At 41.0% G+C, this 12389-nt stretch overlaps 1 protein-coding gene across 1 annotated transcript; it reads right to left on the minus strand.

The window, feature by feature from the left end:
* Positions 1-4631: 4631 nt before the first annotated feature.
* LOC139754633 (uncharacterized) lies at positions 4632-7130 on the minus strand. The gene has a single exon (XM_071672138.1). The coding sequence runs from the start codon at positions 6393-6395 to the stop codon at positions 4860-4862; it is 1536 nt and encodes a 511-aa protein (XP_071528239.1). The 5' UTR covers positions 6396-7130; the 3' UTR covers positions 4632-4859.
* Between the last annotated feature and the right edge of the window lie 5259 nt (positions 7131-12389).

Raw genomic sequence — 12389 nt, forward strand, 5'->3', positions numbered from 1 at the left:
TGGCTCATTCTTATGGGAGTTTCATCACATGACAGTAACTCCAGTAGTTACACTCCTCATCTCATGTTTACAAAACCTCTCATTTTGGGAAATGGGTCTAGCCTAGTTATCATAATACAAAAAACTTCTGAAAGTTTTGGGGCAGCTGTAACACCAACCATACGGATGAAAATATTTCATAATTGATTGCCATATCCTACGTTAGCGAGGTAGCACTCAGAACAAAGAAAGGCTGCTACCACTCACACCCATTCTCAAGCTGTAATGCACCAAAATCGTAATCCCTATCCACAACCAGACCCTACAGACCTCACCATGGTTTACCACAAATGCTTCACATGCCCTGGTACAGTCCACTGACAGCAGATCAATCCCTGTATACCACAATGTTACAATGCACTCTATCCTATGCATTTTTAACATCCTTCTGCATGTTCAGGCCCTGACTGCTCAAAAAAAATTTTCAGCCTATCCTTCTATCTCCAATTTGGTCTTCCCAATTCTCCTTGTTCCATCCACTTCTGACACATAAATCCCCTTTGTCAACCTTTCCTCACTAATTCTCTCCATATGTCCAAACCATTTCAGCACACACTCTTCAGCTCTCTCAACCACACTTTTTATTACATCTCTTTTACCTTTTCATTACTTACTCTATCAAACCATTTCACATATTGTCCTCAAACATCTCATTTCAAACATCCATCCTCCTCTGCACAGCCTCGCACCCACGTAATATTGTTCTGCACTCCCAGATAATGTTCTCTTTCCACACATTCAGCTCTTCCAGAACCTTTGCCCCTCACCCACCCTACGACTCACTTCCGCTTCCATGGCTCTATTCACTCCAAGGTAACTAAAGCACTTCACTTTCTCCATTTTTTTTCCATTCAAGCTCACACCCCAACTAACATGTCTCTCATCCCTGCTGCTCCTAATCACCTTACTTTTATTCACATTTACTTCCACACCTCTTTTCTCATCCTCTTCCTAACTCAGTCACCAACTGATGCAGTCTTTCACTCCAATCTGCCACCAGTGCTGTGTCAAGCAAACAACAACGGACTCACCCTCCCAGGCCCTCTCATTCCCTGCAGATTGCATACTTGCCCCCCCAAGACTCTCGCATTTACCTTCCTTACCACCCAATCTGTAAACGAATTGAACAACTGGGGTAACATCACACATCCCTGCCACAGATCAATCTTCACTTGAAACCATTCACTTTCTTCCTACACATACACATTCTTTGCACCCTTTATAAAATCTTCTCAGTTTCTACCAGCTTTTCTCCCACACCATACAGTCTTAAGATATTCCACAAGGATCTCTATCAACCTTATCACAAGCTTTTCCCAGGTCCATAAATGCCACATACAAATCCAACTGTTTCTTCATGTACTTCACAAACATATTCCTGAAAGCTAACATCCGATCCACACATCTTCAACAACTTCTGAAACCAATCTGTTGCTCTGTCCCATGACCCTTCCAGTCAATACCATCCCATACAACTTACCAGGTACAATCAACAAAATTACAGCTCTGTAATTTGAACAATCGCCTTTATCTCCCTTGTCCTTTATACAGCGGCACTATAAATGCATTCTCCCTATCCTCAAGCACCTCATCATGATCCAAATGCATTCTCCCTATCCTCAAGCACCTCATCATGATCCATATAAACAGTGAAAACTCTTATCAACCAATCAACAACACAGTCACCCCCTTAATAAATTCCACTGCAATACCATCCATTCCAGCTACCTTGCCTCATTTAATCTTAAGGCTTTCACCACCTCTTCTTTCTTTACTAAACTACTTTCCACGACTTTCTCACTCTGCATACCATCCCAACCGAAATGCCCTAAATATGCCACTCTTATCATCAAACACATTCAACGGTCCAAAACACTCACATCTCTTCCTCACTCCATCACTAACTGTTACCAATTCCCCTTTGTCCCATTCACCAATGTTCCTATCTGTTCTCTCATTTTTTCTGCACTTTATTTACCTCCTTCCAAAACATCTTATTCTCCCTAAAGTTTACTGATACATGCTCACTCCAACTCTCATTTACCCCTCTTTATCAACTCCTGCACCTTCCTCTTGATCTGCTGCTTTCTCCTCTACATCCCCCAATCATCTGCTGGAAAAGGAAAACAGAAAATACAAAGTGTCAAGCACTTTCATGTATTACACTGTTATCATTGAATACTGATTAAGAGAACCAGGGAGAGAGTTTATGGCACAGGTCACCCTCACTGACCTCACCTCTCTCAAGTTACAAAAGTTAACCTATGTTCTGGCAAACATATCTGCAATATTTTTTTACTTATAAAGTTTTTTCATTCATATCAACCTACTCTTTGATTAATATTGATATCTATACTGTGATACGAAACAATTCAATGATATTTCTATCAATTTTTAAGTTTTTGTATGTGATAACCTTAGCATTGGTCTACAAAATTTAGTGATCAAAATCTCCAAGTTAAACAAAATATCATATTGACTGGAGTGATTCTAAGGATGTCACATGTAATAACACAAAAATTCATAGAAATATTCTTTAACACTCTCTTATCAAACATAGTATGGATATCACTATGATTCAAAATGTAGGATTACATAAATCAGATAATTTTATAGATAAATCTTTTTTAAATATAACCTGAATTTGTTCTAAAGAGATGTAAGGTTGTCAAGGGTGACCTGTGCTGTGATCCCTTTACCTGTTTCTTGACCCATGTATCTGTCCCCAGCCAGTGGTAGCTGGTGTATTATACTTTGGTTCTCTTCTATACTCAGACTTGACCATGTGGTATACAAAAGCACTTGAAACTTCGTATTTTCCATTTCTGTCTTTTTCCTGCATCTCGTGTACACTCACTACTTGTGTACTTTCTGCAAATGTATTTCCACCCATCCCTCGCTTTATGCAATGGTTATATTCTATAAAAACCTCGCACAAAGAGAAATAACATATAGCAAACCAATAAATGTACAGAGAGAAATGGGATATGTGCAGCAACTTCATGGTCAGCACTTGCGGATTCTCCTATTACTTCCACATTATGAAACTTTTGACTTTGAATAAACTAATTAGCCATCCTTTACTTGCTTGAAATGGCTCTGGCTCAACTATATATCTTCTTTACAAAAACGATCTTAAATCTTCAGAGCTTTAAACCTGAGCTGAAGGTTACTAAGGCTGCTTTTCTTCACTGTCTCATTCTCTACATTTTCTACATTTTCTCTATCTCTTCTGTAAGTATAATTCTAATCCTTTGGGTTACCATGGCTGACAGTGAAGGAGAATGGACAACAGCACTTCAAATACTCTGTGCATTCTTCTTTATGTTGCAGATTGTAAGTTCACCGAGGTTGTAAGCATGCCCAAGTGCTGACGCTCCCTTACCAGCATCAGTATGTCATAAGATTTCTACTTTCATTTCTAAGATAAGAGTGGTTTTCTTCTATTTAACGCTGGTTTTGGGGTGGATGTTGCTAGATGTTTGGATGCCATATTAACAAACACAGTGGGTTGGAGGTAAATCACATTAGTAGGCATTTCCAAGTCACACAAGTAGCATAGCTCCACACATAATGGTGGTAACTGTGAAACCAACCCATTGGTGGGGACCTGGCACGCTCCATGTATCCATGCTTACTCCACCCGCTAACACTCACTGATGTTATTTCGCACTTTCCACTGCACACATCCGCAAATTAACGAATTCTGACAACATAAAAATAAGGACTGGTAGAGGCAGGCTTCTTACATAAAAGCGACATTGCAAACAATTATCCCACATAAAGTGAGGAGTGTGTGTGTGTGTCTGTGTGCAATATACTCACACACATATACATACAAACACATACAGAGAAACAGAGATGGTGACTGAATCAGAACCATGCGATACACTGGGGTCAACGTACTGTCAATGTACTGAACCAGGTCGTGTGAAGCGTTTGGGTTAAACCATGGAAAGGTCTGTCCACATGACAGATAAAGAATGGGTGTGAGCAGTTTCAACCGTGATCACGACCAGATTCTTTTGTTTAAAATCTGGTTTAATTTTGATAATATGATCTTTGAATTCAAAATTGTCCAAACCAAGACTCCTGGCCTCGTTACTTCTTAGATATCCTTTTGCACTATTACCCCTTGGTTTGACTATAATTAGTCTACTGTAATCAATATTACTATAAATACATCCAACTGTACTACTGTCACAAAAATTTACCTCACTGGAAAGCTTTCCCTTTAAATTCGTCATCTTCTTGAGCTCTTGTCAGCAGTAGGTTACCACAGAATCTACCCTCCATGTTGTTTACATTGTTCGAATCCTTGCTCGACATGTCATGGCCGTAATAGTGTTCAGCTCCGGCGGGAAGTTCAAAACCTGCTTGAGTTGTCAATATGATTAACTTTCCTGTGATACAAATGTCAAGATGGCCATTTTTTTTTGAGAGGGTTGGAAACATAGATTATATCGCCAACAAACCTAATGAAAGCTTGGTCTGAGGGCTCGTCCGATTCTCATGAGAATCGGCTACTCCACAAGAATTAATTTTCCAAAGTATAGCAGTCAAACTATAACTAAATGAATTAGTAAGAACAGTTTTGAAGTACATAGGTTTATTTTACAGTGCATCTTTCTATAGGACTGTGATAACGAGATGAACAATTTGAAATACATTTTTTTGACAATTTTTTCAGAATGGAAGATATGTAAATATCCCTTGATCAACTGACGTCGCAGAGCTGATCGTGTGTTGGCATCTTATGTGAAGGGGAACATGAAAAAAAAAAAACCCGACGTGGAACAGCTGGTGTGGTGTGGCAAATGTCAGATATTCACCACCAGAATCCACTCGTTGTCCTCCTGCGGACCGTACTCATGAAGAGTGAGGTCGGTATTGGTGAGCAACAGCTGGACACGGAGGAGGTCCAGGTCGGTAGGATGAACGCTCCAGGCTGCTAGGTTCCCCAGGCTGGTGAGTTTAGGGCAGTGTTCCAGCAGCGCCTCGACGGTTCGCATACTGAGGTTCTCCGCCACCCCGAACCAGATCTCCCGCGCCTCCCGCAGGGAATGGTCCATCAGGCTAGTGATAATGGCATCGTCACTCAGCTGCCCACACTCACCTAGACACAAGTGTTCGACACCCACACACTGGTTCAGTATAAGTTTGATGCACAGAGTACTGATCTGACTTGTATATATAATCAATTCACGGACTTGATGAAAAGCGCTGGTGTGTGTGGCTTCGGAACAGATGAGAGAAACACTATGAATCTCGAGACGAAGAAGGTTGGGGCAGAGTCTGCCGAGCTCAATGAGATCCACTTGACCAAACACACTTAATAAGAATAAACTTCGCACTCTTGACCCTATCTTATTTAACATTATTTCCATGTCACTCCATCTCACTTTGTTCAATTTGATCTCACGTAGGTCCTTAAACAATTCCATGTAATGAATGGCAGTGCCCTTTGGACTGTCTAAGTAGATGGCTTGTATTTTAGGACACGCCTTAGCCATGACAGAAAATCGGTCAACAGTCGTAATATCGTCATGTAGATAGCACAGCTCAAACTTCTTGTTCGGGTTCGACTCGTAAGCCAGTTGTACTGCAGCGCCTGTGTGTTCGTAGGACCCAAGACTCACTAAGTAAGGCAGGGTGAGCAGCAGATAGCTGGCATATGAAGCGGGCAGATCTCCAGCGCCGGGTCCACCAAGGTCTATAATCTGCAAAGTTTGCGTAAGTCGACCCATGGCGACGCGGGATGGATTGTCACACAGCTTCTGCAGACCCGTCTCAGTGATGGCTCGCGAACCAGACATGTCAAGCTTCTGAAGTTTGTGGCAGTACTTCCCCAGGGTGGCCAGCATTTCGTCGTCGCAGTTGTATCGTAGAGTCAGTCGTCTGAGTTCAGAAAGTTTACGTAGAGTCCTGATCATGGAGTACCTGTGTTCTTCCCTTACCCACAACCCTCGGAAGTCAAGGTGCTGAAGACACTCCCCGCTTTTGGCCGTGGCCTCCAACACCAGGGAATAATAAGACTCGGGAAAATTCCCGACAGTTAAGTTCCTCACACCATCTACAAGCAACAGCTGGAGAGCCAGGTACCTGACGGTGGCTTCTATAGCCTCATCCCGAGACAAGATGGTATTGAGCAAGTCTTCCAGGATCCCCGGCGTGAGGGAGTTGATAAGAATATCTCGCACCAGCCCCAGCCGTACCGACAAGGCAGGAGGACCATATACCTCCCAGTTCTCATCCTTACCAAAGTAAATCTCGTCTAGAATAATGGCACACACATTGTACAGAACCTTGTCCTTCGCGAATGCCCGTAGAGTGTGCGCCGTTTTGTTGGGTGGCATTGCTTCGCAAACACTCGGGTCTATTTACAGAAAATGGTACCCCAGTCGGCACTATCTGTACTCTTCACTAACATGGGTTGCACATCACGGCCCAAGATGTACTTGGATCATTTTTTTTTTTAGTGTAACACCTGTCCACCACTGTTATGAAGACGAAGCAGAGCGAGAGATGTGTGTGTGTGGAGGGGCGGCTAAGCTCGGCATTACTACCTTGCATGTGTGGCGGTGTTGGCGCAGCCCTCGCCTCACTGTGGGTCGGCTCTGGCACACTGCCACTTGCCTCGAGATTGTTACTGCATACCCAAACCTAATGGCAATGAAAATGAAAAGCGCAGGAATTCTTCACAATGAATTCTGATACAGATGTTACAAAAGGGTAAAGCCAAACCTAAGATCATTATGCATCAAAAGTCCTATTTTAGTCAGCACTTGCAACAACTGTATCTTAACTTGCATCATCTGTAAGACATTCGGCAAACCTGATACAGTACAATTAAAGGATATTTTTTTTTTTTTATAAATTCTAAACCTAGAATGATGCTGCGTGATATCATAAGACTTTGTACCGAGACCAAACATGATTAAATTGCGAGACTCAATTGCAACTTAGAAATTACATGAAATCCTTCACAATCTGTAAGAAAAGCGAAAGTTTTTCATATGTAGTCTATATGTCATGGGCCTATTTAATGGTACAACAGATCTCTCATGTGAACATTTTTTTTTTTTTTTTTTTTTTTTTTGCTTTGTTGCTGTCTCCCGCGTTTGCGAGGTAGCGCAAGGAAACAGACGAAAGAGATGGCCCAACCCACCCCAATACACATGTATATACATACGTCCACACACGCAAATATACATACCTACACAGCTTTCCATGGTTTACCCCAGACGCTTCACATGCCCTGATTCAATCCACTGACAGCATGTCAACCCCGGTATACCACATCGATCCAAATCACTCTATTCCTTACCCTCCTTTCACCCTCCTGCATGTTCAGGCCCCGATCACACAAAATCTTTTTCACTCCATCTTTCCACCTCCAATTTGGTCTCCCACTTCTCCTCGTTCCCTCCACCTCCGACACATATATCCTCTTGGTCAATCTTTCCTCACTCATTCTCTCCATGTGCCCAAACCATTTCAAAACACCCTCTTCTGCTCTCTCAACCACGCTCTTTTTATTTCCACACATCTCTCTTACCCTTACGTTACTTACTCGATCAAACCACCTCACACCACACATTGTCCTCAAACATCTCATTTCCAGCACATCCAACCTCCTGCGCACAACTCTATCCATAGCCCATGCCTCGCAACCATACAACATTGTTGGAACCACTATTCCTTCAAACATACCCATTTTTGCTCTCCGAGATAATGTTCTCGACTTCCACACATTCTTCAAGGCTCCCAGGATTTTCGCCCCCTCCCCCACCCTATGATCCACTTCCATGGTTCCATCCGCTGCCAGATCCACTCCCAGATATCTAAAACACTTCACTTCCTCCAGTTTTTCTCCATTCAAACTTACCTCCCAGTTGACTTGACCCTCAACCCTACTGTACCTAATAACCTTGCTCTTATTCACATTTACTCTTAACTTTCTTCTTTCACACACTTTACCAAACTCAGTCACCAGCTTCTGCAGTTTCTCACATGAATCAGCGACCAGCGCTGTATCATCAGCGAACAACAACTGACTCACTTCCCAAGCTCTCTCATCCACAACAGACTTCATACTTGCCCCTCTTTCCAAAACTCTTGCACACCTCCCTAACAACCCCATCCATAAACAAATTAAACAACCATGGAGACATCACACACCCCTGCCGCAAACCTACATTCACTGAGAACCAATCACTTTCCTCTCTTCCTACATGTACACATGCCTTAGAACAAACTAAAGGTGTGAATATAATTTTCCTAAAGATGAGGGATATAATCTAACATCTACCGTAATATTTCGATTTGTTGACAAGGTTACCCAAATTACAAGTGATCTTTCAACTTACCTCAGTCCCTCCCGGTGCTGCAGTAATCCAGTAAGGTTACATCCACTCATTCAGCTTCATATTCAACTTCAGGACCTCATCTAAATGCAGGCTGATGATGATCAAATGGAAGTCTGTACATTCAAAACAGGAGTAATGACCAGAGTAATATGAAATTATACTGTAATACCATAATAATACAAAAACACCTGCTGACATTCCTTACAGCACAATGGGTGACTTCTAAAAATAAAGGCTAAAGTGATCTTGAGTACATGAATCAAAGTCATAAATAGCACAATTCCTATGATCAAAATTGTCCTTGTATGAGTAATTGAAGCTCACGTTTCACCAATCTAATTCTGATGTATGGGTTATACGAGAAACAGCTTACCATCTGTATACCACACTCTATAACAATGTAAACAACTCTGATTCACCAAGTGTTTCCCTTTCATTGGTAAATCAGACAATATGTAAAGATACTTAGACTGCTGGTGATGTGGGCTGGAGGTAGGTGGTGGTAAGGTGTGGGGAGGGTATAGTAAATAGTTTATCAACCCTTCCAAACTAAGTTTAGGTGTGGGGAGGGTGAAGTAAATAGTTTATCAACCCTTCCAAACTAAGTTTATACATTTCAGTATATGATATTTATGTTTGTTGATGTGTTTAGCCGTTATATGATTTATTCTAATATTTTCAGTCAAGTAAATCTCATATGACAATTATGAAAACTCAATGCTATAAGGTGACTGCAGTATTGGAATCTAATATTATTTTACTCTATTTTTAAAAGTTCCAATGAATTGACAATTAGATATAGAATAAAATAGGAATTTTCTTTAATTCAGTCACTTACAAGGCCTTTGTATCAATCTATAAATTTGCACCGATTCTCAAATGTTGCTACCGCAGAACAGCCCTATGAACCCTTGTTCTGTGGGAACCCTCCTGTAATATTCCTTAGAATATTTTTCTCTAAATAACAACATATTCAGGCTTTTCAAAGTGAATGAGCAGATTCTTAGGAAAATGAAAGACTTAGGAAGAGCTGCCTTCTGTTTGCTTAAAAAACTACATATCTGTGTGTAAATTTATATACATACTGTGCACATACATACAGTTACCTGCATAATTTGTACAAAGGTATCAGGATATCCCAGTAGTTGTTCAGCTAATTTCAGCTGTATTGAGTTGGTTAGCCAAATTCTATGACAAGCTTACATAACTTCAAGAACATATACGATAATGTGTCTATACAGTAAAACATGGAACCTCATGCTACATAAATGGACAAAAACAGAGTGACAATGTAATCACTTGCAATGAAAAAGCATGATACCTGATTCAAAGGACCCATACTAGAAAAACCTCCTCCTTTGTAAAGGCAAAGCTAAATGAATACACAATTTCTGGTATGGATCATTGTGGAGAGATTTTTTCCTTGTATAAATTTCCTGTGAGAATACTATATATATATATATATATATATATATATATATATATATATATATATATATATATATATATATATATATATATATTGCCCAACGAATAAGTGTCTTGTGTCATGATTTTATAGTCAATTTGTCATAAAGGAAAGAGATCTCCTGGTTTGAAATCTTATCTGGAATGTAGAATGTGGAATACTGAATGTTAAGTGTTAACAAAAGTGTTTGTACCCGATTAATGTGTTTGATCTTGTATTCTTATTTCTTGTATTATATGTAGCTTTAACCCTGGTGTTTGCTTTAATCCCATAATGTTAACATAGTGTTATCCAATGTGCACAATTAATATAATTGATGGTCCTTCCCATTAGGATTCGTAACATAACAACTGGCCGTCCTGCCACACATGAAATGACAACCCCCCTCCCCCCACACGTGCGCGAGGTAGCGCTAGGAAAAGACAACAATGGCCACATTCATTCACACTCAGCCTCTAGCTGTCATGTATAATGCACCAAAACCACAGCTCCCTTTCCACATCTAGGCCCCACGAAACTTTCCATGGTTTACCCCAGACGCTTCGCATGCTCTGGTTCATTCCACTGACAGCACGTCAACCCCGGTATACCACATCGATCCAATTCACTCTATTCCTTGCCCTCCTTTCACCCTCCTCCATGTTCAGGCCCCGATCACACAAAATCTTTTTCACTCCATCTTTCCACCTCCAATTTGGTCTCCCACTTCTCCTCGTTCCCTCCACCTCCGACACATATATCCTCTTGGTCAGTCTTTCCTCACTCATTCTCTCCATGTGCCCAAACCATTTCAAAACACCCTCTTCTGCTCTCTCAACCACGCTCTTTTTATTTCCACACATCTCTCTTACCCTTACATTACTTACTCGATCAAACCACCTCACACCACACATTGTCCTCAAACATCTCATTTCCAGCACATCCACCCTCCTGCGTACAACTCTATCCATAGCCCTACGCCTCGCAACCATACAACATTGTTGGAACCACTATTCCTTCAGACATACCCATTTTTGCTTTCCGAGATAATGTTCTCGACTTCCACACATTCTTCAAGGCTCCCAGGATTCTCGCCCCCTCCCCCACCCTATGATTCACTTCCGCTTCCATGGTTCCATCCGCTGCCAGATCCACTCCCAGATATCTAAAACACTTTACTTCCTCCAGTTTTTCTCCGTTCAAACTTACCTCCCAATTGACTTGACCATCAACCCTACAGTACCTAATAACCTTGCTCTTATTCACATTTACTCTTAACTTTCTTCTTTCACACACTTTCCCAAACTCAGTCACCAGCTTCTGCAGTTTCTCACATGAATCAGCCACCAGCGCTGTATCATCAGCGAACAACAACTGACTCACTTCCCAAGCTCCCTCATCCACAACAGACTTCATACTTGCCCCTCTTTCCAAAACTCTTGCATTCACCTCCCTAACAACCCCATCCATAAACAAATTAAACAACCATGGAGACATCACACACCCCTGCCGCAAACCTACATTCACTGGGGATAGGGGATTAAGAATACTTCCCACGAATTCCCTGCGTGTCGTAGAAGGCGACTAAAAGGGGAGGGAGCAGGGGGCTGGAAATCCTCCCCTCTCGTTTTTTTTTAATTTTCCAAAAGAAGGAACAGAGGGGGGCCAGGTGAGGATATTCCAAAAAAGGCCCAGTCCTCTGTTCTTAACGCTACCTCGCTAACGCGGGAAATGGTGAAGTTTAAAAAAAAGCTCTCTCATCCACAACAGACTTCATACTTGCTTCATATATGAGTAGGGGGGCTGGAAATCCTTCCCTCCAATATTTACTTTTCCAAAAGAAGGAACAGAGAAGTTGGCCAAGTGGGGAATTTTCCCCTTTAAGGCTGTCATCTGTTCTGGAACGCTACCTTGCTAACATGGGAAATAACGAATATGTATAAAAAATAATAATTAAAATGTTCTATCATTTACAATAAATATCCTAAACAAAACCTGAAATTCTCTAGCTCTAATTACTTTAAATCACTGTGCAAAAAGAAAGTTATTCAATTTAGAATTCTCCTGTACCTTCATTTTTCCAGTACTTGTACCTACAGTTAAATTCTATTTAAAAGACAAAAACATATGTTCCTCCATGAGAGGTCTTTATGATATTTTGACCATAATTTCCAAATTACAGATAAATTTTGCAGTTTACAATGTACTTTTATGACAATACAATGACTATGCAATAAGTATATATATCCTAAGCAGTTAACTCTTGGCAGTCCTTCTCCCTATAAAAGATAGCAACTACTCACCAATGACATGGTCAGGCTAATTGCTAACAGTTGCGTACCTGAGTACCTACAATGACAAACGGTTACTTTGTGTTTGTAATAAGAATAAAAATATTAAGATTTATTGCCACACCACTCCAGGTAGTGTTTGGTGGTCTGCCCAGCAGCCACAAAAGGCATTTACCAAAACATTTATATAAAATATCCAACACTGCACATTTTTACAAATATCTCATCACTTTAATGCACCAA

Source organism: Panulirus ornatus, chromosome 2, assembly GCF_036320965.1.
Source record: "Panulirus ornatus isolate Po-2019 chromosome 2, ASM3632096v1, whole genome shotgun sequence".
NCBI classification, from domain to species: Eukaryota; Metazoa; Arthropoda; class Malacostraca; order Decapoda; family Palinuridae; genus Panulirus; species Panulirus ornatus.

Bases quoted from the DNA above. Each gene is read 5' to 3' on its own strand.
- LOC139754633 (XM_071672138.1), bottom strand. From the start codon at position 6,395: ATGCCACCCAACAAAACGGCGCACACTCTACGGGCATTCGCGAAGGAC.